Genomic DNA, 27,283 nt, shown 5'->3' with positions numbered 1-27,283 from the left:
GTTATCATCCGGGGGCTTTGAAGCTGGGAGACTACGGTTAGACCCTCTGACTGATCACGGCCGTCTCTGAAACAAGACTCAGCATCGGGCGGCCTCTAGTGGCCACTGATGGCCAAGTATCACAGTGGACCCGACTCACTGTGGCGGAAAAGGTACCTTCAACATCCTGAGAATGTACAATCAAACAATCAGGGAAGAAAAAGGAAACTATACCTCCAGTATCTAGCCAAAGAAAAGCCTCAAATAGTGGACAGATTATAAAAATAATTTAGCCAGATTCTTTTGAGGATGTGTTTATTACGTTCCAAAACCTTGAATAACTCACTTTTAAAAATTCAAACTGAAAGGAAAACTAGAGATTTCAACAACGTTCACAAAGGGCGCAGCTGTCTTGTTTTAAGCTAGGGTTATTGTCATTTTACCTAAAGAACGGTGAGCTAGTATTTCGGAAGGCTTCGTCAACGGGCAAACTTCATCTGGGTCTCCACTTTATGTCTTTTACTCCATGAAAATGTCTTTTCAAAGCAGTGTTATCTGCCCACGGAGAATTTAAACAGGAGTCGTCATCATTTTCTTCCAGTTTCTAGAAACACATGGGTTTCGCTCAGGAGGGCATTCCAGGGAAGTGTTCTACAGAATCCACGACCAACCTCCCTGCTCCCCGCCTCCCCAGAGAAGCAGGACACCACCAGACTCTAACGCAGAGGGACACTGGCAGGGCCCCCACAGCCTTGGTGAGGCTGCAGCTCAGAAGGTCCCCCCGCCACGTCCTGCAGGACGCATGGCCCCCAGCTGCCCCAGGTGAGGCATCGGGGAGAGGAGTGAACACCCCAAGTGTCCGCTCTGGTGAAAACCCATTGGTCCCACGGTACCTTGAGCTCCTCCTGTCTTCGGTGATAGTACAGCATCAGCTGTTTCTGCTCCTCGCTGCTAATGATGGGCTCTCGAGCTGGAGCTCCCTGGCCCCTCTGAAAAGACGAGGGGACAGCGCGTTGTGGGTGAAGGCCTTCTGTGGCTGACCCCGGAGGCTACAGCTCACGTCTTAGAACTGCCTTTGCTGCTGCGGTTGTTGTTTTGTGCTCCACTGGATCCACTCTTTTTGAGCCCGTGAACTGTAGCCACCAGGCTCCTCTGTCCCTGGGATTCTCCAGGCAAGAATACTGGAGTGGGTTGCCATTTCCTACTCCAGGGATCTTCTTGACCCAGGGATGGAATCCCCTGTCTGTTGGATCTCCTGCACTGGCAGGCAGACTGTTTACCACTCTGCCACCTGGGAAGCCCAAAGCCCGAACTGTTCTTTGTGGATGGCTAAACAAGGCCATGGTGAAGCAGAAACTCCAACACTTTGGGCACCTGATGCAAAGAGCTGACTCACTTGAAAAGACCCTGATGCTGGGAAAGATTGAAGGCGGGAGGAGAAGGGGACGACAGAGGATGAGATGGTTGGATGGCATCACCGACTCAACGGACATGAGCTTGAGTAAACTCCAGGAGTTGGTGATGGACAGGGAGGCCTGGCGTGCTGCCGTCCATGGGGTCACAAGGAGTCAGACACAACTGAGCGACTGAACTGAACTGATCTGAAACAGGTCATGTATCTCTCATCATCCAAAGCAAATCGTCAAGGGAGTCTCACTCTTGCTCTGGGCCCTCACAGTGGAGGCTGGGGAGTGCATGTTGGTTACAGCCATTCCCAAGCCAGCCACTGCAGGTCTAGTGGGGAAGGGGTAGTGATAATCGTGGAGGCCACCCTGTTTCCCCCGAACTTTAGAGAACGGTTTAGGAGAGAGCACAGGACACAGCAACCTGCAGGCACACAGCTCTACACCAGGCCTTTACAGGTCTCCAGCCTTCCGCCTCGTTCACAGACCATCAGCACTCTGAAAAGCTTGAGACCAGTGCTCGGGGCTATATTTTTCATCTCGAGAAACGTTTGAGTTACTTGTAAGCCCTATTTTTAAAGTTAAAATCATCTTGGTACACTCTCCTTTCCCCCCAATTAAAAGGAACTCGAGGACTTCCCCGGTCGTCCAGAGGTTAAGAATCCGCCTGCCAGGGCAGGGGCACAGGTCAACGCCTTGTCTTGGAAGATTCCACACACTGACGAGCAGCTGAGCCCGTATACTGCAAATACCGAGCCTGAGCACCTAGAGCCCTGCTCTGCAACGAGAAGCCCACACAGCACACTGAGGGGCCCCTGCTCAGCCCACCTGGAGAAAGCCCTTGAGCAGCAATGAAGACACCGCCCCGCCAGAAGGAAATAATATATTTTTTAAACTGAGAAAAAACAAACTCCAGATACTGTCAACTGATCTCCCTTTCCTTCCAGTTTTCGTTGCTCCGTATAGAGGACAGTTTTAAGCTTGGACCAAACAGGATTAGAGTGCCTGCATCGGGAGTTTTAAATCTTTCAGGTTTACTGTAAATTTTTACCAGTGTGAAAGTAAGTTAAAAAAAACCAGCCGTGACACATTAAAGTCAAAGCGCTTACATGCTGAATCTTGACGATGATTTTGGTTTTTTCATTCTTCCCCACGTAGTCTGAAAGCTTCTTGGTACGTCTCAGCTCCTTGGCTGCCCACCACAGCTGTGCCTCTGATTCTTTGATGACGTTGAGCCCTGCCTGGGGGCCACGGTTGAGAACGGGCTTTAAGGCTTCCTGGGCATTGGCATGGTCAGTGCCCCTCCCGGTGAGGGACAGGCTTCCGGCGCCCTGCCCTCTCCTCCCCCAGGGAGCACCAGCTTCCCTGCCCACTCACCGCCCTCGCTCACCTGGGCACCTTCCCTGTCAGTCTCCACTCGCGCCCTGACTCGGGTAACTTCCTGCTCTGGGAAGTGGGGGTATCCTATCTCATTGGCACCCTCATCCATGCATGATGTAAGGTCCCTCTGAGATGGATTTTTAGACTACGGCCAGGGAGGAAAACGGGGATCCTGCTGGGTGCTCGAATACAAAAGTCCTCGGCTCACGACAATTTCATCTGTGACTTACTGACCATGTGATGGTGTGAAAGGGATACACATTCAGTAGAAACCATACTTCAAATTTTGAATTTTCATCTCTTCTTGGCCTAGTGATAAGAGTGTGATATCTTCTTGGGATGCTGGGCCGTGGCGGTGAGCTTATGATCACCAGAGTAGTCAACCGATACACTGACAACCATTCTGTACCAGACAACAGTTCTGTTTTTCACTTTCGGCACAGTATTTAGTAAATCACATTATAAAATAGGCTCTGTGCTGGATGATTTTTTTCTAACTGTTGGCTAATGTAAGTATTCTGGAGCACATTTCAGGCAGGCGAGGCTAAGCTATGATATTGAGGGCACTAAATGCATTTTCAATTTATTAATCTAATATTTCCAACTTACGTTAGGCTTGTTGGGACACAGCCCATCATAAGCTGAGGAGGACCTATGTGGGTATAACGGGGCTGTCAGTTTGCTTCTGCATCCCCCTCCTATGTAAGATGGCTCAGAGGAAAAGATACTGCCCCACAGGGTAAGGAATAAATGAGAAAAATGAGCAAAAGTGGATCATAAAGCTAAGAAAATATTCAGGAGCAAGAGGGAAGGCTAGAACACAAAACTCTATCAATGGGACCAAGACATCTGGCAGAAACAGGCAAAAATGAGGTTCCTGGCTTCCCAGTGCTTCCCATTTCCCAAAGCAAACGGGAAAAGTTCTCAGCTCCTCCCTCCTCTGCCGCTCCTGTGTGTGTGCGCCAAGCCCTCAACCAGGAGCAGATCTCTGCGGTCCTCCCCTGAATTCACAACCCTGCTCTGAAGCCGAGCCTAGCAAGATAGAAAGCTGTGTATGAAGCAAAAACTACATCAGGATAAATATGAGGTCAAATATGAGCGGCTTCTGCCCTGGGGCAGGGGTAGGCATGAACTCACATTATAGAGACCCCAAGAGCCACCCACATACCTGAGTCCCTGACAAATCTTCTTTATTTTCAAATTCCATCCGGATGGGATCGTACGGCGGCAGCCCCATGGGATAAACTATCATCACGGCACCTCGAAGCTGGTCCAAGGCGTCATTCACCATCTCCATGGTCATGCAGACATTGGCTTCTACTTGTTTCTGAAAGTGGTTGCGGGCACTGTTATCTATGATGTGGCCAATCAACTCAACAGATGTCAATCAGGTTCTTGTACAAGACCCACGCCAGCAAACAGAATCAGGTGGTGTTGCTACCCAAGTGATTCTGATCTGTCTGTGGGGCTGAGCCACAGCCACCATAGCCTCGGTGATAACGCAGAATATGAGCGGCATTGAGGGGGTGAAGTGCAGAGAACAGGGCAAGAATCCCAGGATCTTAGCTTCCCAACCAGGGATCGAACCCATGCCCCCTGCAGGGGAAGCGCAGAGTCTTTTTTTTTTGGTTTGTTTTTGGAAGCGCAGAGTCTTAACCACAGGACTGCCAGGGAAGTCTGGTCGGGGACCTCATGCTTTAGCATGGTGTCTGTGCGAGCGCTGGATAGTCAGTGTTAGAGCCGAACTGAACTGCAGGCCCCCTAAGCTGACGTCTGAACACAAAGACTATCAGGGGGACTGTAAATAAAGTGGTAACTGTGGAAACGAGGGGAGCAGTTGGGATTCAAGAGGCATCGTGGGAGTGGGTGGTATGGGACCAGACAAAGCATTCGGGTGACAGAGAGGCAGTGACGAAGGGAACCCTGATACACTGGCGGCTGTGTTAATAGAAATGAAAAGTCTGCAAGAAGGGCCAGCTCCCGGCTACAGAACACACGGCAGAGGAATCCATGAGTTTAGCCCTAGAAAACTTGAGTTTGAAGGGCTGGATGGACTTCCAGGTGAAAGAAACCCAGGTTGCAAGTAAACAAGGGTGCTGGGGTACAGGACAGAGACTGGAGAATTATCTGTAGAGAGTGGAAGCTGGTATTTGGCAGAGAAGATAAAATGACAAGGAAGAAAGAACAGAAAGAGAAGAGAGCTGATGCTAACACACTTGGTGAAACACTGGATTTAAGCAGCAAGATGAAGAGAAAACAGCAACCAGAAGCTGCGAGGGAGCCAGGACAGAGGAGACCCGTGGACGTGGTGCAAAGTCAGGCATGACTCAGGAGTCAGATGGGAGAGGCTTCTGGATTTGCAGCTTGGGGGCCACTGGGGGCACCAAGGTAGTCATGTCTGTTGGGGGAAAGAAAACAGCGGCCAGGTTCTCAGAAACCCGGGAGGATCGGGCCTGAGGTTCTGGGGGCCCCTCTTGCCTTACCTACTCCCAGGATGGCTTATGAAATTGTTTCCAAGTCAGAAACCCCCATCACATGTATCGGGCCTCCCCAGGAGGGGCCCAGGCCCACAGGCGGTGTGAGGGTCCACCAGCCCCGGGGTCACCCGAGGGCAGTGGTCCCGACCACAGGACGCCACCCCCCACCAATATGCCCAGACAGGGGCACCAGGGGGTCACTTTCCACAAAAGCTCCACTGATACCAAGGGCAGTGGTCCTGACCAGGTGCCACGGCAGGGGACAGGCAAAGCCAAGGTGCCGCCTCAGGGTGACAGATGCCCTGCGCTCCTGGGCTCCCGCTCTCGGCTGAGGCTGGGTCCCGGGGAGGAGTGCACAGATGTCACTGCCCACCCTCAAGGGGCCCCAGCTTGGATGCCCCACCACCTTCCACATTCCCCCGGAGGAACCTAAGTGATGGAGGCAGAGGCTCGGGGCCCAGGGGCTGGACGGTGGGCCTGCTGGGATCTGAGCACCCACCTACCTGCCGCGTGTTCTGACCCACGGGGCTAGCTGCCCCCCACGTGGCAGGTCTGGGGAGGTGGGAGCCAGGCCGGGTACATGTGGGGGCAGCGCGGAAGGGCCCTGGGTGAGAATCGAGCCCTGGCCCCACAAGCTCTGCCACTTTGGGCAAACTGCTGCAGAAAAGCGACTGGAAGGCCTGTGAAAGCTGTCTCTAAACTATGAAATGACAACATAAAAATACACACAGGCAAAGGAAATAAGTGACATAAACGCATAGGAAGGATTTCCACAGAAGGAGGCATTGGGGAGTGGAGTGGGCAGAGCAGGGCCCAGGCCACTGCTCTCCTATCTGTTCTGGGATGGGCCAACTTGACTACATGTTACTAGTTGTTATCTATCCTTCTGGGCTTCCCTGGTGGCTCAGACGGTAAACAGTCTGCCTGCAATGCGGGAGACCCAGGTTCGATCTCTGGGTTGGAAAGATCCCTGGGAGAAGGAAATGGCAACCCACTTCAGCATTCTTGCCTGGAGAATCCCATGGATAGAGGAGCCTGTAGGCAAGCTACAGCTCAGGGGGTCACAAAGATTTGGACATGACTGAGCGACTTTCACATTCATCCTTTTAAAAAAAAAGTCTCTGCAGCCAAATGCATTTTGTAAACCCTGGGTCGAACCGAAGCCTTTCCTATATTGACAGGCAGAAAAGCATGCTCCCCTGAATCACTTGAAGGATTCGCTGGCTTAGGAATCACAATGATATCCAGAGCACTAGGCAGAACAGGAGAAGCAGCAGTTATCCAGGAATACGACCCTGGCTAACCGGGTGGAGGGAGGGTGGGGCAACGATCATCAGCAACACGTAAATAAAAGCCACTCAATTCCTGAAAAATCCTTAAATTACTGTCCTCCAGACTCACAGCCTATGCCTGTCAACAGTCTGACTTATGTTTCTCCTTCAGTGAAGTATTTTGTGTGTAAGTACTTCAGATAATTACAAAGAGCTAACTCATAATACACACGTGTTGTGTCAATCAGATCCTGCAGATCCAGTGAGCGGCCACAAGGTTCGCATCTGCCCTATTCGTCTTTCTTTAGTTCTTAACGGACTACGACCCATAAAATAGATAAGCAGCAAGGATTTACTGAATAGCACGTGGACTTATATTCGGTATCTTGTAATAACTTATAATAACTTATAATCGGGTGGTGTACCTGAGAGTAACACAACATGGTAAATCAACTACAGCTCAACAAGAAGGAAAAAAAAGCATATGAGCACCAATTCATGTTTGAACTACATTTACACAAGCCAATAACCATTTTTGTCTGACCTGAAGAAACTGAGAGGATTGCGGGAAAGAAAGGGAAAGAAAAAAACAAGCTAAGGCCCACTCTAAACATGTTTGTTTCCTTTGCCTCTGGAAGGAAGGGTCAGGGGGCGGGGGGCCGGTGCGGTGGGAGAGGAGGAGAGAGACAGACAGAAAGAGAAACAGAGAGAAAAAGAAAGAATGAAAAAAAGCTGGCTGGCAGATAACTCTGGAAGCCATTAACTGGAATTTGTATTTCAAAAGACAAGTTTTAGAATATCATTTAAAAAGCTAACCTTAGATATTATTGCTTTGGCTTCTTCTATAGTCTTCTTTATAACTTGCTTCATTTTTTCATTTGGAGCTAAAAATAAAAAAAGGGAAGGGGGAGAGAAACAGCCATCTTTAGGATTCTTCGTAACCCCTTCTGTCTGAGTCGGGAGGAAGTGAGATGAGAGAAAGTACAAGAATGGATCCAGGCAAAGGACATAGGAAAGCTGGACGTCAGAAGTTAGTTATTAGTTAGATCTCTCAAACTTGATACCCTTAATAAATAACACTGGTACTTAGTCATTGAAAATACTAGAAATACAAAACTGTACTAAAACAAAGTGATTAACACAATCTTGATTTAAAGATGAATAATGAACTGGTAATGTTCTGTTAACTGTTTTTACAAGTACCATGATTTATTTCTTTGATGCAATTTCAGCTAAAAAGCAAAAAAAAAAAAAAATCTCTCCAAATTGAGAATGGATTTAGGTATGAAAAGATGTGGAAGACAACCATTATTATTTTCTAGGTTAAAGTTCAAAATAAATACCATTAATAGAAATTCCTATTATCCTCAGTATTAATTTTTTTTTCTGAGTATGCAAAGGCTTTCTTTTGCATGGACACTTTCTTTCTTTTGCTTTTAAGAGTGTTTTAAGGGTATAATAGGTACTTAAGTGTTTGTTAACTGATCAATTATAATCTTTTAAAGGGAGCTTTTTATGCAGGTTAAAAAGGATATGGTATCAAAATAGGTTACCATCCCTTTTCCCCTCCAATCCCACACGAACAACCATATACTAAAAGGAGACTAATTTCTTCAGTTCTGCCTGTCCTAAACTGCTTTGTACGAGAGCGGCCTGTCCTCAATTCAAGTGGAGACCACTGGGCTGACATTTATTTCCTCTTTCCACACACAATCGCTAAATAAATTCTGATGTACAAACTGTAACAAAACATGCCCTGTGATATATTTTCAATGATTATCCCCTCAGACTATTAGATTGAACGATATGAAAATGCCAATTTTCAATTATTTGTTGCCTATAAAGTTGGTAATTTCTTGTGGTTCATCTACTACATTTAAAAGCTAGCTGAAACTTAGTAAGAGCAAGAAGACAGATGCCTTCTTTTCCATCTAATTCATCCTGGATTAGTGTTTTGCTGCTTCTGCTAAGTTGCTTCAGTCGTGTCTGACTCTGTGCGACCCCATAGACGGCAGCCCACCAGGCTCCCCCGTCCCTGGGATTCTCCAGGCAAGAACACTGGAGTGGGTTGCCATTTCCTTCTCCAATGCATGAAAGTGAAAAGTGAAAGTGAAGTCGCTGACTCTTTGCGACCCCATGGACTGCAGCCTACCAGGCTCCTCCATCCATGGGGTTTTCCAGGCAAGAGTACTTGAGTGGGGTGCCATCGCTTTCTCCGAGCGTTTTGCTATAAGGAGTTAATATGGGCTTTCCTGGTGACTCAGACACTAACGAATCTGCCTGCAATACAGGAAACCCAGGGTTCAATCCCTGGGTCAGGAAGATCCCCTGGAGAAGAAAATGGCAACCCACTCCAGTATTCTTGCCTGGAGAATCCCATGGACAGAGGAACCTGGCAGGCTACAGTCCATGGGGTCCCAAAAGAGTTCAACACAACTTAGCAACTAAATAACAACAAGGAATTATATGGTACAGTTTTTGTCATTTTGAATAGAAATACTGAGGTCAGTTTTTTAACTTGAAGACTTTTTCACACTGATTGTTATATTCAGGCATGTGCAGAGAAGAAAAATGCTGGATTACCTTGTCCATTCCTCCGTCCAATGTCATCTTTTTTAAATACTGAGCCTCCACTAGGGATACACTTTTCACCCCATTCATCCTTTAATTTCAATTCTTCAATCTGTTCATCAGTCAGTCCTTGCATATTAGGAGGCAGAAATACACCATGTTCTGCTAATTCTTCCATTTCTTAAAAACAAGAGGAAATTAGACAATATGCATCACAGTCATTATTATAACACCTTACACTTCACTGGAATGGAAACTTCCTAGAGGTCAGGGGCCCGTTGGCTATTTTATTTAGCAGACACTTAGATGTCACTTGCTATGGCATACCTGTCCCTGACCTCTGACAAATGCGCACCGATGCATCCTAGATCAACAGAAGCAGAGTCTGGGGGCTCACCCACCGGAAACAGGCTGCAGTTTCTGTGCGCCAATCCTCTGTGCTATGTTATACCTCCTGGCATTCAGGAGGCATAAATTGAAATTCACTGAGAAGTTGAATACATACCCAACCCAAGGACTGAACCCAGGTTTCCTGCATTGCAGGCGGATGGTTTACCATCTGACCTACTAGGAAAAGAATCCGCCTGCCAGATGTGTGTTGGATCCCTGAGTTGGGAAGATTTCCCTGGAAGAAATGGCACCCGACTCCAGTATTCTTGCCTGGAAAATTCCATAGGCAGAGGAGCCTGGCAGGCTACAGTCCATGGGGATGCAAAGAGTCAGACACGACTGAACAGGTAGCACAGATTAAATGAATGGGTTTCCCATTCACTAATGAGACTCTGAACAATCAGCACCACATTTCAATTGATAATTTCACAGAAAAAGAAGCTGAGGCCCTTTCCCCTCCAGATGCTTTGATTTTAAAATAACACTTAATTGAGCTTGGTCTGGAGTAGGTAAATTTTACTAAGAAACGATACATATGACCCACAAATGAGTTCTTAAGGAATGGATAGTTTATGATCCTTAAGGAGTACTCTATGGTACAAAAATCAAACAATCACATCGTGGATCACATCTGGACTAACACACTGTCAAGTACTGTGCTGCCTAAGGCAACAGTTAGGAGCTTCAGGAGGCTCTGAGTGCTAACTCCTTTCAGTCCTGTCCGACTCTTTGCGACCCCATGGACTGTAGCCCATCAGGCATCCTCTGTCCATGGGATTCTCCAGGGAAGATTACTGGAGTAGGTTGCCATGTCCTCCTCCAGGGCTCTTTCCAACTCAGGGACTGAACCCTGTGGCTTTTAAGTCTTCTGCATTGGCAGGCACATTACCGCTAGAATTTACATTTAAATGAATTGAAATAAAGAATGCAGTGTCTTGGCGGTGTTCAACAGCCACCTGTGATACCGGCCACCCACTCCAGTGTATTCTTGCCTGGAGAATCCCGTGGACAGACCACGGAGTCGCAAACAGTCGGACACGACTTACAGCAACTACCACTGCTAGACGGCACCGCCAGGGAACATCTCCGCGCGGTGGAAAGTTGCATTGGCCGTCACGGCTCCGGGGTTGGGGGTGGGGGGGGTGGGGGATGGGCGGGGGGCAGTGACCAAAACACTGTAACATGAGGATCAGGCTGTTTCCGAGAGCAGGGAACACGGAGGGAGGCAAGAACGCCGAGTCTCTCTCGCCCTTGAAAACCATCCCAAAGCTGGGTGGCTCTCCCACCCGCCCCAAACCCCCCCGGAGACTGCTCTATCTTCAAAGTCTCAAAAGAGAACACTCTTAAAAATCGGCCCGGGGATCGTCCCACCTCTCACACTTGCGGAGATCCCCTACACCTGCTCTGGGGTCCAGGCTCTCGGCTCTCTCCTGTGCCACCTCCCGTCTCCCCCCTCCCCCCTCCTCGGTTTCGGGACTTAGGTCGGTTTGTTTTGCTTAGAGGCCCAATCCCGACTCCCCAGGCCGTGGAACGGCCCGTCCCGTCTGCTCCGAGCACCCTTCCACGCGGTGCAGTCAGTTCAGTCGCTCAGTTGTGTCTAACTCTTTGCGACCCCATGGACTGCAGCACGCTAGGCTTCCCTGTCCATCACCAACTCCCGGAGTTTACGCAAACTCATCTCCACTGAGTCGGTGATGCCATCCAACCATCTCATCCTCTGTCATCCCCTTCTCCTCCCGCCTTCAATCTTTCATCAGGGTCTTTTCCAGTGAGTCAGTTCTTTGTATCAGGTAGTAATGGAGTTTCAGCTTCAGCATCAGTCCTTCCACTGAATATTCTGGACTGATTTCCCACGCGGTGCAGTCGCTCCTGGAAGCATCTCTGGGGAAACCCGTGGTCCCCATCTCAAGCCCGGCAGCTGCGCGTCTTCGCAAAGTCTTCACTGGCCTGACCCTCGGTCGCCCCTAGTCGGCCCGAGTAGGCCTGGCGGGTCCCGCCCAACTTCACCCCGTCCCCGCGGGCCCGGTTCTCTCCTCCCGTCCCAGGCCCCAAGCCGCCGGGCCGCACCTGACCAGATGCGCTGCGCCTTGAGCCGCGCGTTGTAGACCCGGGCCACCTGCGCCGTGAGTTCCTCCAGCTCCGAGCTCCCCGGCGCCTGCAGCAGGAACTGGCTCTCGTCGCCCCGCTTCACGTGCAGCAGAACCATGGTGGTTGCGGGAGCCCCGCCGGAAGGCCCGGGACAAGCGGCCTGAGGTCACCCACCCCCGCGGGCGGACAGCGAAGATCACCGACCAACGGTTGCCGGGAGGCCGGAACCCCGGGTTCGAGCGTTCGCGGTGCTGGGACTGGGCAGGGGAACTGGGGGAAACGGCTCGGCTCCCGGAAGTGGCTGTTGCCAGGAGCAACAGAGAAACACGATCTGGGAGCGGGGAGAGGGAGGGGACTAGGGGGAAACAGTACCCGCTCTCAGAAGTGCCTGCTGCCAGGAGCAACAGAGAAACGCGATCTGAGGGCGGGGGTTGGGGCCCACGGCTCAAGGGCAGACCCTGAGGCTGGGGAAGCTACGGTGCGCGGGGACCCGGGCCTCCCTCCACTACCGGGACAGTAGGTGCAGCCGAGCAAAGGCTCCCGGACCGGCCCCCGCACCGCCTGAGCTGACTTCGCCGAGACCCCGCTCCCGGAAGTGGCTGTTGCCGTGGCAACCCTCAAACCGACCAGCTGGCTGAGGGGAGTTCTGGCCGCTGGGTCGGCTCGCCGGGGGCCCGAGATTCCATCCAGGGAGTTGGGAGGGGAGGCGCAGGGAGGTTGCTCGACCGGGAATGGGAAGGGGTGGCGGGCACCCAGAGACGCCAAGCCCCCACAGCAGTGTTCCCACCGTCGCTCGAGGCCTCGCCAGCCTTTCCGCCTTCCGCAGTCTCCACTTCCGGAAACGCCTCCGGCTGCTTCCGGTCTGGAGCGCTGAGGAGAGAGGCCGTGACGCACGGCTGAGGAGAGACCGTCGGCTGTTGGTTCTTTGGTCTTCAGGACTGAGGAATCGGGGAACGTGCCCGTACTTCTCCATGCGGGGTGATTCGGATGCCCAAGTCTAGTGTATCTGGCGCGGCTGACGCCGGAACGACGCTCCCCAAACTGTCGTCATTCACTGTCCAGCAAAATTCTTATTAAAGGCAGTCGTGGGCGGCGCTGTTTATTCCCAAACAGGGCGGCAGGTCCAGGGTCACTGCTCTCACGGAGCTTATAATCAATGTAAGTGACAACAAGAAAGCAAACATAAACGGATAAGGCAGATTTTAAAAAGTAAAAAAACAAACAGGGTGATGGACTTTTTAGATAGGATGGTCAAGGAATGTCTTAAAGGGATGGGTAACATTTGCACTGAGTCCTTGCTCACGCACAAGGCGCTTGCAAAGCTATCGAAGTAGTGCAAGATCCTCACCCCTGGTTGTCTGCTTGGAAGGGCCGTTGCCAAATACGAATTGATTTGAATTTTACAAGCACCTGGCACTCCGTGTACCTGAAACTTTTGACTCCCTGCGTTGAAATCTGTATCCCTCAAGTTCCCCGGGCAGAGGGAAGAAAGTGGGAGACTGTAGGCCTGGGAATGCGTCGAGGCAACCCAGAGCCTCATGTGAAGACTGCTAGAATGATACTGGATAGAAGGGGGATGGCGCCCAGCGGGGAGAGAGGTGTGTTTTCGTCTCTAGTACTGTCAGGGCAGGGATCACCCAGACCCTGGAACATGCAGTACTGGTCAGACTGGCAAATGTCTTTTACCCAGAGGGAGAAAGGGGTCTACTGGGTTCACCTACCTCCTGACTGCTGGCTGTAGGATCCTCCTCCGATTTTCTCCTGAATCCAACTAAGTATCCATCAGGCCACTCCTGCTTAAAACTTGCTATATACAGCCTTCTAGGTAGTGAGAACCATTTATCCACACACTCATGTATTACAGACAGGGTCTCGGGGTATAATTTTTAATAAATGTAAAAGGAATGAAAAGAATAGAAAACCCGTGTTTGTACTGGTCATCCAGTTCTGTACTTACCGACTTTACATTGTTGCTATTGTTTAGGTGCTAAGTTGTGTCCATAACCCCATGGACTGTACCCCACCAGCCTCTGGCCAAGGGATTCTCCAGGCAACAACACTGGAATGGGTTGCCATTTCCTTCTCCAAGGGATCTTCGTGCCCCGGGGATTGAACAGGGTCTCTGACTTGGCAGGCAGATTCTTTACCACTGGGCCACCATGGAAGCCCATTAACTACGCTGTCACAGGTCGAACAGGTGCACCATCTTTAATCTTTGACAGCACTGCTATTTGCCTTTGTATTCTTACATTGCAGTCCTTTCTGTGCTTTCTTAAGGTCCTTTTCTTCTCACCCAGGCCGTGTCATACAAATTTTGTGTGTAGCTTTTCCTCATTGTAGTTTAAGTGATCATACATCATGCCAAAGCCTATTGTATTGTCACCCAAGTGGGTTCTGAATTTGAAGACAAATATGACATCTGTGTGTTCCTATGTACTTTGGCTTATCTAAATATTTTAGGTACTGTTTCCTTTCTACGGTAAAGGGCATCTTATAAGCATTTGTATCTGCTGAAGCAATCCATTAGTAGTGATAAACACTCCAATACAGATAATTAATGGGGCACTCATGTTGACTGCTAGATATCAGGCAACCAGAGACGAAAAGAAAATTTTTACTGTACTGAAAAAAAATTGTTTTAATACCATTAACACACGTATGTGGGACTTCCCCCATGGCTCAGCAGGTAAAGAATCCGGCTGCAATGCAGGAGATCCAGGAGATGTGGATTCGATCCTGGGTCAGGAAGCTTCTCCTGGAAAAAGAAATGGCAACCCACTCTAGTACTCTTGCCTGGAAAATCCCATGGCTTGGTGGGCTACAGTCCATAGGGTCACAGAGTTGTAAACAACTGAGGGACTGAGCATACATACATAACGCACATATGTATCCCTAAATAGAGAACATTGTTTGGTATGTTTTAAATTTGATATAACTGATGTCATACGAAGATGACATTAGTTGAAAACAAAGATCATGGCATCTGGTCCCATCACGTCATGGGAAATAGATGGGGAAACAGTGGAAACAGTGTCAGACTTCATTTTTTTGGGCTCCAAAATCACTGCAGATGGTGACTGCAGCCATGAAATTAAGACGCTTGCTCCTTAGAAGCAAAGTTATGGCCAACCTAGATAGCATATTGAAAAGCAGAGACATTACTTTGCCAACAAAGGTCCGTCTAGTCAAGGCTATGGTTTTTCCAGTGGTCATGTATGGGTGTGAGTTGGACTGTGAAGAAAGCTGAGCACTGAAGAATTGATGCTTTTGAACTGTGGTGTTGGAGAAGACTCTTGAGAGTCCCTTGGACTGCAAGGAGACCCAACCAGTCCATTCTGAAGGAGATCAGCCCTGGGATTTCTTTGGAAGGAATGATGCTGAAGCTGAAACTCCAGTACTTTGGCCACCTTATGCGAAGAGTTGACTCACTGGAAAGGACTCTGATGCTGGGAGGGACTGGGGGCAGGAGGAGAAGGGGACGACAGAGGATGAGATGGCTGGATGGCATCACTGACTCGATGGACGTGAGTCTGAGTGAACTCCGGGAGTTGGTGATGGACAGAGAGGCCTGGCGTGCTGCGATTCATGGGGTCGCAAAGAGTCGGACACGATTGAGCGACTGAACGGAACTGAATGTCATACTGTATTATTTTGTACCTTGCTTTATGGTTCCATACTGAAATTTACTAGTATTTCACTCACTTATTTTCACTACTACATAGTATTCCACCAGAAATATGTCACTCCATCCCCTTCTTGAGGGTTAGTTTCTTTCCAGTTTTCACCATTACAAACAATGTGCATTCCTACTCCACTTGTCCTAGAATTTCTCTCCAAGTCAAATTTGTTGTGATAGAATATATGAATCTTACTGGACATTATTTATGTATTTTTTAAGTTAGTCATGTTTTGACTGTGCTGGGTCTTTGTTGCTCCCTGAAAGCGTCCTCTAGCTGTGGTGCACTGTCTTCTCATGGTGTGGCTTCTTTTGTTGCATAGCATGGGCTCTAACACTCAGGCTCAGCAGTTGGGGTGCATGGGCTTAGTTGCTCAGCAACATGTGGAATCTTCCTAGACCAGGGATTGAATCCATGTCCCCCTGCATTGGCAGGTGGATTCTTAACCACTGGACCACCAGGGAAGTCCTACTGGATGTTATGTAATTGTTCTCTAGAATTGCTGTGCCAATTTGCCCTCTCACCAACAATGTATGAGTTCCCATTTTTCCACGTTTGATATCTTGATGTGGTCAAACTTTTTTCCTAACATTAATAAAGTGGCATTTTGCTTTGTACATGAGTTTGGTTTTCCTGTGTCAATCACTCATGCTGGTAATTGTGGACCTGCAGGGCTTAGGATCTGGCTATAAATCATGTGGAGAGGCTGAAAGATAAGCTATAGACAGAGAAATATATTTACAAAGCACATATTCAATAGAGGTGGAGTCTCTAGAATATACAAAGAGCCCTCAAAACATGACAGTTAAAAAACAATCTATTTAGAAAATGAGCAAAAGACACATATTTCACACACAAAAAGGCATCAGATGGCAAATAAGCACATGAAAACATGTTCACCATCATTAGCTCTTAGGGTAAAGACAAAGCCACGATGCAATTCAGGCAAAGATAAGAAAAAGTGGGTCACTCATAGATTGTTGATGGGAATGTAAAATGGTTCCGTCATTCTAGCAGAAAATTTGGAAGCTTTTTAAAAATCCAAGCATGCTACCACTCTATGACCCAGCATGTACCCCTGGTCATTTATTCCAGAGAAATGAAAACTTACGTTCACATAAAAACCTGAGATGAGTGTTCAGAGCAGCTTCATTTATAATAGTCCCAAACTGGGAACACCCCAAATGTCCTTCAGTGGATGAATAAATGGTTAAACCAATTGTGATACATCCATACCATGGGATACTATATAACAATAAAAAGGAACAAACTATTGAATCTCCAGAGAACTGTGCTGAGTAAAAAAGTCAAAAAAAAAAAGGTTATACACACATGATTCCATTTATGTAACATTCTTCAAGTAGCAAAATCATAGTGAATATGGAGAACAGAATCTATTATGGAGAATAGATTAGTGGTTGCCAGAAGTTAAGGACACAGGAGAAGGGCATGGGATGGGAGAGAAGTGGGGAGAAGGCAACACGCAGGATCTTCAGGGAGATGGAATCATCTTTTATATCAATGTTAAAGTCCTGGCTGTGGTACTGCACTATAGTTTTGCAAATGTTACCACTGGGTAAAGGATACCTGGGATCTTTCTGTATTATTTCTTACAACTGCACGTTGTTGTTTAGTTGCTATGCTGTGCCCATGCACTGTAGCCTGCCAGGCTCCTCTGTCCAGGGGATTCTCCAGGCAAGAATACTGGAGTGGGTAGCCATTTCCTTCTCCAGGGGATCTTCCCGACCCAGGGATCAAACCTGTTGTCTCCTGCATTGACAGGCAGGTTCTTTACTGTCTGAGCTACCATGGAAGCCCATACAAATCTACAGTTACCTTAAAATAAAAAGTTTTTACAAAGCCTATTATTCTGTATCTGTAACTTCTTAAACAGAGATTAATGAACATAATTGATTTAAGAATCAAGGTTATTGTTTGAAATAGCAATCTGAAAAAAAGGCAATACTCACAGGAACACCAGCCTCAGTCTCTTACTTTAGGTCTTTTAAGGCAATCTCTTCTTTTGTCTGGCTATTCGTTAGCCTGTTTCCCCTCTGCTCCCCTCACCCGCCCCACCCCCACCCCCCAGCTGTTTCTTTTGCTGTGGGTCAGAAAATCATCATTCATGCCTCCTGTGTTATTTTCAAGCCAGCAAGATGTTGAATGAGGGCCTTTCTTACAGAATAAGCATATGACTTCTTAATGACAATTAGTAATTTGAGAATAGCTTCCTACTTTCAGCAGAAGTATCACATAGAGACAGAGGCTGAGATGGTTGGATGGCATCACTGACTCAATGGACCCAAGTTTGAGCAAGCTCTAGGAGATGGTGAAGGACAGGAAAGCCTGGCGTGCTGCAGTGCATAGAGTCGCCAAGAGTTGGACATGACTGAGCGACTGAACAACAATCACACAGAGAAATACAATGGATGAGAATAACATCTTGAATTAAAATACCTGATTTGGAAAAAAAAACAAAACTGATTTGACAGTAAGAATTAATCCTCAAATATCGCCAAACTCATCTATGTAAAGTTAAAGGAAAATAGCTGAGAAAAGTTCTTCCCTTTTGAGCAAAGCAGTCAGTATGGTAAAGACAGGTATATTTATTTCATACGACAGCAAATTTCACAGGATATGTTCAGTGTTTATATGCCACTGACTTTAATACTGTACTCCTATAAAGTACATAGTTATAAATACTGTGTGCCACATAAGCAATAAAGTTCTTACCTATAAACAGCAATCTACTATAGAGAACAAAGAACTCACAGAGAGATCCTTAGTGTCTAGTTTCTGCTCTGCTTTTAACAGAACTGGTCCATATTGTAATAATATGTAGAATAATGGCTAGTTATTTGCAGTGTACCTTTAACTGTCTGTCATAACTTTGTGCACTTTTTCAGCAACTTGCCAAGTATCAGCAGAATTTCCTGATAAAGGCTGAGCTGCTGCTTGATATGTGTATTTTAGACAGTAGTTTCTATTCAATAGGAAACACTGCTCACAGAACTGCAGTCGCACTAAAGTTTATAATGAGTTATTTTCCTAACGGAGAGCAAATACCATATACACTAATCACACAGATGTTAAAGCCACAGTTTCAACAAGTTAATTCACATTTTGAAGCACATTGCTTATAGTAATACTGCTGTTTAAAATATACTACTGCTGAAATGATTAGACCCCCCCCCCCAAAAGCACAATATAAAACTCACGAGAGTTATTTCTAACAGCAATTCCTGGCTGTTAATAGAGAGAGAATTACTTTTATAAATATAGTATTCTGATAACATTTGAGCATTTAGAAAAGTGCTTTTTCCTAATAGTTTTGCTTTATGTGGTTAAGTGCGATGCAGCTTGCTGTGCTTTTTTACATCTTATGTATTCTTAGTCGTGAACTCCATTTTCTGATATTCCCCCAATGCACATGTTTAAAGGTTAAATGTGGACAACGTAATTCAGGTGACATTTACAACTCTTTGTATAAAACGCTAATATAATGGGTAAAAGTGATTTCAAACTAACAACAAAACAACTATTGCTCCAGGAATTTTCTGACTGGGATTTCCTCAATGATATCAAAATACTACATTCTCTATAAGTCATGAACGTCTTCATAAAATTAATCAAAAGCAGGATCAGCTGCATACTGGCAGTGCAGGAGACAAAATCCACAGCTAATTTGAGGTGTAGCCTCTAAGAACATAAAGCAGCATCACAGATGGGGCGAGAGAACACGCAGCAGATTCCAGTTCAGCGCCCCCGGAGTCGGGGCTGCCCGGCTCACCAGCTAGAGAAGTGAGGAGGGCCATCCTCGGACACCTCCGTGGACCTTGAACTCCCATTTACTTCTCACTGAATTTGGTGGCACGTGCCTCCCTGCTATCTGTAGCCAGTGTGCTGTTTTGAAAGGACAGGAGGGTCGGTCCACACAATATGCTACTTCCGGCTGCAAGAAGCTCCTCCCCCAGAAAAGCAGGCAGAGGTGTGGGACCAGAGTGACAAGGGGGTGTGTGGTGTGTGTGTCAGAAGGGGTGGGTGTGCAACGGGGGCAAATTCTGGTTCCGTCGTGAGATTACTCTAGATTTGGAAAGAAAGATAATGGAAATGTCCAAATTTCATTTTCAACCATCCATTTGATTATATGGAAAAGAGAACTCTGTTACAACTTTTAGGTAAAAATTTGGTCTGACTTATACCCTAGAATTTAAGTGATGTATTTTACCAGTATGTAAGTGTATACATTTGTGTGTTTGTGTGTGTATACACTTTTTTTTTAAGCAATGTCTTTCTAAATTCTGTTCCAGTATACCTTTGACGGCTCTTTGGTAAATACTTATAGATACCAATTGTTGACAAGTAGGAAAGGGCTGGCAGCAATGTCGTCTAGAAGTTGTCTGGGCTTTGTGAGATGCTCTAAAGGAGACTGATGAAGAATTTCTAAATGAGGACTGTTTTCTAAAATAGCTTTGAGCACTTTTTATGGCTTCTACTCTCTCTTATTTATCCAAACAGAAACACACCAAAATTCCAGTTAATAATGAGAAAAATTTTTCCTTAATTCTGATATACACATATTCCAACTCTGTACACATTAAATAGTGGTATTTCATGACAACATCAGTGCACTTAACAATTACTTATTGCACATCATGAATAACGAATGCCCAAATCTTTTGGCTGTACCCTGCCAAAACTAAAGGGACTCTCTACTGTGTGACGTTATCTTTCTGTCAAGTCTAGCGTGGGTGATGCCTTAGAGGCCAGGGCTGTGAAAGCGTCTGCGGGAGGGGTGGTGCCAGGTGGGAGCAGAGGGACAGGCGGTGGGGGTGGTGGTCTTGCTGGCAACACACAGAGAGACACATTGGTACTCCTACCCCAGTCATCACCAAGCATCACCTTGGAGCCAGGAGACGAGCTCAGCTGCTTACCCAGGAAAACGTCTGGGCGAGTGGACCCTGACTTCCCTGTCACACCAAAGTCCTCTTCTTCCTCGAAGGTTACCCATCCTTTGGGGTTGCTGACTGTTAGTGCAGACAGGCCCTGTGGATCAAAACTGTCCTTAAACCCATCCAGGGAGGATGAAGGCTTGCTACTGTTCTGATCCAGAGGCCTCAGCGAAGAGAATGGACTCGGAGCAACAGGCTCTTCTTTGGAGAACCATGAAGTGGCCTCTGATTCTTGAGACTCAGCTCGAAAGGGGTTTCCAGGAGCGGCGGTCCTGTCGGTGAAAGGATTTGTGCTGCTTGAGCTTGGGATGAATGGGTTTGGGGAACATCGCGTGTTTTCCTGGGATTTACTCCGGGCTGGAATTGGAGGCATTGTCGGCATGCAGCTTACAGAACTCAGAGTGTTGGTGTTACTTGGGGCTGCAGAAGGCAACGGCGTCAACCCCCTTGGGTTTGGGGTGTGAACAGATGGCTGAGCCTTTGATACAGCAAGCAGGTTCAATGACAAGTCTTCAAATGGGTCACTCTTTAATGGCGAGTCCAGTCTGACGGCGGAGACTCCGTTTGTTTTCACCTGGGAAAGAGAGAGCCCACTGAATAATCAGAACAAACAAAAAGCAATAAGGTTACTTTGAATGCCCCCCCTGTTTCCTGTCTCAATTATTCTTTATTCTGAAGGGGTCAAGTATACATACTCAAAAAATAAAAAAAGGAGCTTTGTGTAGTCTGTTACTCTGGTGGTTAAACAAGTACCATGAAATTTTTTTTTTTTTTAAAACTCTCTGCTAAATAAGTTCTTTTATAAATACAACTTATTTCATCCATGCAAGTATTGATACGTAAAATGGAGAACTGCACTGAATTAGCAGATGAGTTTGGTTCATGCCCAGTTCTATCAGATAATCAAATGAACTTAAAAAACTCACATTCAATACAAAGTTTATGCTAAATCGCTATGAATAAACTTCCAACACCCATCTGTGATGATGATGTGGTTTCATTGTTTTTTGAAATATATTTTCATTGAGAGTTAATGTTACTATGGAAATTCAACTTTATGGATAATAATTTTATTAGTATATCTATATTCATAAGCTGAAGACAATGCATCATTTCCTTTTCCACTTGTAGAATAAAATTTTCAAAGCATTCTTTGCCTTTTAACGTCAGCTCTCCTTTGTAGAATAAATTCTGAATGTGAAAATATTTTTTAATTGACCTTCCTCATCTTTAGATAGGTTGTAACTAACTGCAATGATTCTTTAAACTGGATGGCGTGGTGGGGGGAGGAATCCTGTTTCTATTTGGGATAGTAATTCTTCAACCAAAATAAAGCTATGCATGGCAGAGCTAGCTGTGAACAGTTACTGGCAGGAGGAGGGGTCAGACCTACTTCACAGTTATGAAAAGTCTGCCCTGTGTGCCCAGTTCACAAAGAAGCCGGCTGGAGTGGAGCCCGGCTGTGGTACCGGGCACAGGCTACTTTCCTAAGGGAAACATTGAACTGAAGCCTGGCTGTACGAGAAAAGTAGCTAGCTTTATCAGGAACTCCATTTTAATTAAAAAAAAAAAAAACTCTATATAATTGTTAAAACTAGGTGGGTGACTTGGATATTTATGCCAAATTAAAGGTAAGAAAAGCACAGGAGAGGGAGAATTTTACTTAGCTAGAGACTTGGCAATGTACAAAATGCAGCATGACCCAAATGAATTTAGGTCATTGTTAAAGCAAGTAACTAAACATTCATAAGATATGTTGAGAAAAAGAGCAGCAGTCTCAATAAAACATTGTTTTGCTGTTCTTATTTTAGTCTCTAAGTCATATCTGACTCTGTGACCCCACAAGACGACTACAAACTATAGCCCACCAGGCTCCTCTGTCCATGGGATTTACCAGGTAAGAAAACTGGAGTGGGTTGCCATTCCCTTCTCCAGGGAATATTCCTGACCCAGGATTGAACCTGTGTCTTCTTCTTTAGCAGACAGATTCTTTATCACTGAGCTGCCTGGGAAACTCCAATAAAACATAATTGCATCTTCTTAAACAGTAACTTGGTGCTTAAGAATAGGGAAGGCTAATTCCCCTCCGATCCAGTGATTAGGGCTCTCTGCTTTCACTGCCAGGGCCTGGGTTCAACCCCTGGTCAGGGAACAGAGACCCCACAAGCCACATGCAGTGGCAAAAAAAAAAAAAGAATAAGGAAGGCTGCTCATTTGCAAAAGGAAACAGTGTGGATAACTTCTTACGTGAATCACTCTCTAGGATCTATTTTATTCAACTAATCTATAGTATACTTTAAGTAAACAAGTTTTATTTTTCTTCAAACTTAATATGACAATAAATTTGAACAAAATTAAAAAGCAGACATGTCATAAATTCTAAACTGTATTCTAAGTGTATTATAGTACTTGAGAGACAAATTTACTATAGATGCTGTAAAATTACAATTAGCTACACATTACCAGTAATGACTGGGTTATTTACGATTCATATGACAAAACAGAAGTACTTGAGTGGGTCTGGGCCCCGATTCTCCCATGGTAGACAAAGAGTCCATGACACAGACATTATAGGTAGGAAGTTTATGCTTTGTACAGCTTAGAATAATAGGCTTTTGCCAAATAAATGTTGCACATTTAAATATCTTTATTTTCATATATTAACAAATTTTTCTTTCAAAATAAGTTAAAGGTAATTTAACAGAAACATGATCATTTTGCTCAATGAGATTTGAAATTATGAGAGCCACATCATCATTCATTACATTAGAATGAATTTCTATATATCTAAGCAGTATTTATGATGACTTGACATTAATGATGATGGTATTTTTTACAGAAAAGGGTGTTGGAAAGGCCCTTAAATAATCCTGCTATAATGTTCATTTTCATTTTTGTAAATCATCAATTCTTCTTTAACAAAAAAAAAAATCTCCTAGTGCCTCCAGTTATAATCTACATGCTACTAGTTTTTTGGGTTTTTTTAATTTCCCAAAAGAAATCTAGGAAAAAAATTGAATTTTATACTTACATAATTTTGCCATTGTTAAAACCACGAACCAATTTGGTTTTGCCAAATACACTTTCATATATCTAAAGCTTACCTTCTTAAAGTTATACTTTTTAGTCTTGTTAATTTTTGTAAAAAAAAAAAGCAAAATGGGAAAGCATTAGCAAGAATAACTAAAATGGTTCCTAAGAATTCAAAATACTAAGAAAAAAAGCAGGTTTTATGGTATGATAACAGAATTTATTAATGTGGACAGGTGGTTTTTAAAAATGGGTGAGAATTTAGATGTATGAAGCGAAAGATTCATACATCTACTGTGCTAAGACAGATGAGAAGCACATATAAGATTGAGAAATAATCCGATACCTGTTACCCTGATGGTTGCTCCTGCTTTGAGAAAACGAAACATAGACATCAAGGGAAAGAGTTAGGAGGACAATCTGAGACCAAGCAGCAACCCTAACAATTCAAAACACTTTCAGTTTTATATTATGTACAAAATCCAACAGCAGTGAGACCTGCAGGTCACAGTATAAGATCAAGAGACAATAAAATGTATTGCTGTAATAGGGCTCAGGATTTAATTTTATCTGAGGTTGATTACTAACTAGTTCAAAGTAGTCATTCCAAAAATAATATTCCAAATACATTACTGGAGCACTGAAGTATTTTCAGCAGGCTATGGGTGAAATGTTTGTGTCCCCTCAGATTCGTATGCTGAACCCCAACCTTCTTATGTGATGGTATTTGGAGACGTGGCCTCTGGGAGGTGACTGGGGTTAGATGAGGTCGTGAGAGTGGGCCCTCTTGATGGAACTAGCACCCTTTGTAGGAGACACACCAGAGGGCTTGCTCTTTCTTCCCTTGTGCAAGCACCAAGGAAAGGCCATGTGGGCACAGGAGAAGAGGCCCCAGCAGAACCCAACCATGCTGGCATCCTGATCTCGGGCTTCTAGCCTCCAGAACTTGAGAAGACAAATTTCTACTGCCTGAGTCACCCAGTTCATGGTATTTTGTTACGGCAGCCCAAGAAGGTTAGGACACAGCCTTAAGACAGCCTATGGGTTTATCATGATTAGAGAAATTGTTCAAAATGGCACCACTTTGCAGAAAAGTGAAAACTGGTATTTATTTTAACATGGTCAGGATCCAGGCTTGTTCTATTAATCTATCACTCAAATTTTCTGAAGGGTGATACTAAAGATGAAATCACAATCTTTCTATAACAGCAGTACTTTAAAAAATTACAGTATTCTTAAGAAACAGTTTGAACAAATCTTCCCCAATATTTAAAGCTTACCTTATTTTAAAATACCATAACTCACTTAGACAGATTCGAGAGACACCATTCTATAGTAAATTATTTTATAAATAATATATTTATTATATATTTATATTATATAAAATGTGTTACTACAAAACATGAGACTCCTGAATTTAACCTTTCCTGATGATCCTGATGCATTAGTTTTGTAAGAGTTGGATAAAAACTGGGAATGGGTTTATACTAAGATGCAAGGGGATGGTATTAAATTGATCCAGAAAGCTGAGATTTTTTTTTTTCTTTTTTGGCTGTGCTGCGCAGCATGCTGGATCTTAGTTCCCTGACCAGGGATCGAAGGCATGCCCTCTGCATTGGGAGCACGGGGTCTTAACCACTGGACTGCCAGGGAAGTCCTGAGATTTTCTACTTGGCCTCTTCCCTCACTATCGGCTGTCACTCCAATAGTATAGCTGTGATGCTATTACTTTACTTCCCATTGGATTCCTGACTTCTGGTTTTCAGCTGATAATCAGATGCCTAAGACATTGAAAGTCAGATAAGTGGGGCATTTTTACATTTTCTAAAGGATATATAACATATAATCACTTGAATTAGAAGAATCTTTTCTATATAGAATTATAGAATCAAATAATTTAAATAGTAATAACAAGTAAAGCTGGGTCATGTGTGGGTCTATGTTTTAAATACCTTGTATATTTTTGGCAGAATTAATAAAGACTTGTAAAAACTACTAAGTTCAATTCTAAGACTGTTTCATATTATTACCAAAATATCAAAATGTGAGTTATTTTACTAACTCACCCTCTTCAAGTTATAGCCATTATAGAAGAATTTTTAAGACTTTAGATGTTCATTATTTTTTGAATAGGCATTATTTTTATGGTTCAAAATGAAAAAGGCAAAAAAGGTAAAATGCCTCCCTATCTTTCTGTAAGCTCCCAGGAGGAAACTAAGCTCTTTGTGATCTTGCACAAAGGCAGCCTACACGTGAACAAGACCTCCACTCTCCAGGAAAGTGTGTCTGTGTATGTAATGTGTAGAGGGATTTGATATCAATGACTGAGGCAAAGAAAGGCTTATAACAAACACCTTTCACAGTTTTGATGAGCAGAATGTAAGAGTCAAGAATACAATCTACTAAACCACACAGAAAGCACAGGCTTGCTGTGCTTCGTCAGCAAATCACCATACCCATTCCAATGAAAATCAGAAAGCAAAACAGGGGAAAATGACCTAAGAAAATGATAGATGGCAGTCACGGAATATTCATCCTGTACTCTCTGTGTCACAAGATGACTTTCTACTGAGAACTGCAATCTTCTTTGACAGTGTGTTCTTCTGAAGTTGTTCAGAGTACCACACCTACTTTCAATACTGAGAACATTTTATAGAGTTTTAGGAATTAGGGTTCACCTTTACTGTGAAAATCATGATCACTTTCTGTCCTAAAACTGTAGTAATACAAAGCTTTAAGATGGCTTCTTTGAAAGTTTCTTGCCCTCCAATTACACTAAAAAACAATAATAATAAATACTACACCTTATAAGAAAATGAAAAGAAAAAATCATCATGCACTAAAAGTAGATTGGCAAAGAGAAAATAATGGACACTTATTGTTTGAAGGGCTTCTATAATTACTATATATCTTCAGCATCCTCAACTATATAATACTTTTTGGTGTTCATTAGCTTAAGAGAACATTATTCTCAATTATATATCCGTCTTAGCTTTTTAAAAAATGTGACCAATAGTCTGATAAGTAAGTGCTTTGCTAACTATTCATATTGTTTCAAGATTCATATTTACTTTATAATCTTTTTTTCACTATGAAGAAGCATAAGAAACTGCTAACTTCTGCCAATTAGTTGGACATATTCACATATCTGTAAAAATAAATGCAAACTATTATTATAAACATGCTTAAGGGACATCACCAGTGTAATATTTCTGTATTTTAGACTATTCCAAAATAAAAGCAGACTTAGACTTCAGTTCTTTGGCCTTGATGGCATTTTCAAGTTAAAACTTTTGGATAAAATTCAATGTGAGGCTAGACAACAGAAATATAAAGATAAACCTTATACTAAAGATAAACTTATACTAAAGATAAACCTTATTTTAATGATTTTACTGAGATGTATATAATAAAAACTAAGTAAAACAGCCTCCAAGTAAAACAATTCAACTCGCATGAATATTCTTGTGTTGAAACAACTTTGTGTATATACACCAGAAGGCTTTCCAATGTGAGATCACTCTGGTATAACAAAAGTCCCTGTGATCCTGTGATTTCCACCCACCAAGGCAATGGTACTATTTTCTATGTGATACTCATGAGAACATTATTTTGATGGCTTTTACTTTGGTTAATAAGCCTGCTGCTGCATGCCTGAAACATCTAAATGGATCCAGTAGTGTCTGAAACTGTTAGAGATCCCCAAGGAAGCCCAGTGCCGACTCCATCACTGAAAAGAGCTAACTGCAGCATCAGGAGAGATAGGATTATTGGAAATTTACTGCCAATGGCCAGGGATTGACCTGACTGCCTTTCTGTCCAGGAGGTAAAGGACAAAACTAATCTAATAGCTGTGAACAAAAAGAAACTAAGTTATTACTGTCCACTCTAATTAAGTATCCAAAGTAAATTACACACAGAAAAACCAAAAAAATCACCTACTCTTTAAACAAAGTAAACAGCGTGGGGGCCGCTTGGAAGTTTTAGGGAAAAGAGCCTTTAGGGAAAGAGCCCTAATCTAGGGTCACTCTCTGAGAACCCGTGATCTAGACAACAGGTTGGACA

At 44.6% G+C, this 27,283-nt stretch overlaps 2 protein-coding genes across 19 annotated transcripts in view; both read right to left on the bottom strand.

Annotated features, from left to right (window-relative positions):
- Nucleotides 1-277: 277 nt before the first annotated feature.
- On the bottom strand, nucleotides 278-12,390 carry CFAP298 (cilia and flagella associated protein 298). Of its 3 annotated transcripts, NM_001046407.1 has the most exon segments (7): nucleotides 278-583; nucleotides 873-968; nucleotides 2,492-2,623; nucleotides 3,931-4,089; nucleotides 7,327-7,394; nucleotides 9,094-9,261; nucleotides 11,539-11,905. In NM_001046407.1, coding segments are annotated over 7 exon segments (873 nt in total). In that variant the 5' UTR covers nucleotides 11,678-11,905; the 3' UTR covers nucleotides 278-472.
- A 5,432-nt stretch (nucleotides 12,391-17,822) lies between these two features.
- Nucleotides 17,823-27,283, bottom strand: part of SYNJ1 (synaptojanin 1) — a 90,948-nt gene continuing 81,487 nt past the window's right edge. For 11 of the 16 annotated variants that reach the window (XM_005201086.4, XM_059886937.1, XM_010800891.3 and 8 more), the window contains one exon: nucleotides 17,823-20,762. In XM_005201086.4, the coding sequence (XP_005201143.2) occupies nucleotides 19,962-20,762 (801 nt within the window). In that variant the 3' untranslated portion in view covers nucleotides 17,823-19,961. Of the gene's footprint in view, nucleotides 20,763-23,564; nucleotides 23,589-27,283 lie in introns of all 16 variants that reach the window. The other 5 variants (XM_005201093.5, XM_059887158.1, XM_059887181.1 and 2 more) reach the window with 3 other exon arrangements.

The sequence above is a fragment of the Bos taurus genome, chromosome 1 (genome assembly GCF_002263795.3).
Source record: "Bos taurus isolate L1 Dominette 01449 registration number 42190680 breed Hereford chromosome 1, ARS-UCD2.0, whole genome shotgun sequence".
In the NCBI taxonomy this organism is placed as follows: domain Eukaryota; kingdom Metazoa; phylum Chordata; class Mammalia; order Artiodactyla; family Bovidae; genus Bos; species Bos taurus.
Note: the sequence above shows the minus strand (reverse complement) of the source record. Positions and strands in the feature narration are given on the sequence as shown.

What these genes read in the sequence shown, in the direction of transcription:
- CFAP298 (XM_059885411.1), bottom strand. Translation starts at nt 11,677, where the DNA reads ATGGTTCTGCTGCACGTGAAGCGGGGCGACGAGAGCCAGTTCCTGCTG. An exon ending in GGCGCAGCGCATCTGGTCAG is followed by an intron (nt 9,262 to 11,538) that starts GTGCGGCCCGGC and finishes CTTGTTTTTAAG; the next exon opens with AAATGGAAGAATTAGCAGAA. An exon ending in CCAAAGCAATAATATCTAAG is followed by an intron (nt 4,090 to 7,326) that starts GTTAGCTTTTTA and finishes AACCACTTTCAG; the next exon opens with AAACAAGTAGAAGCCAATGT.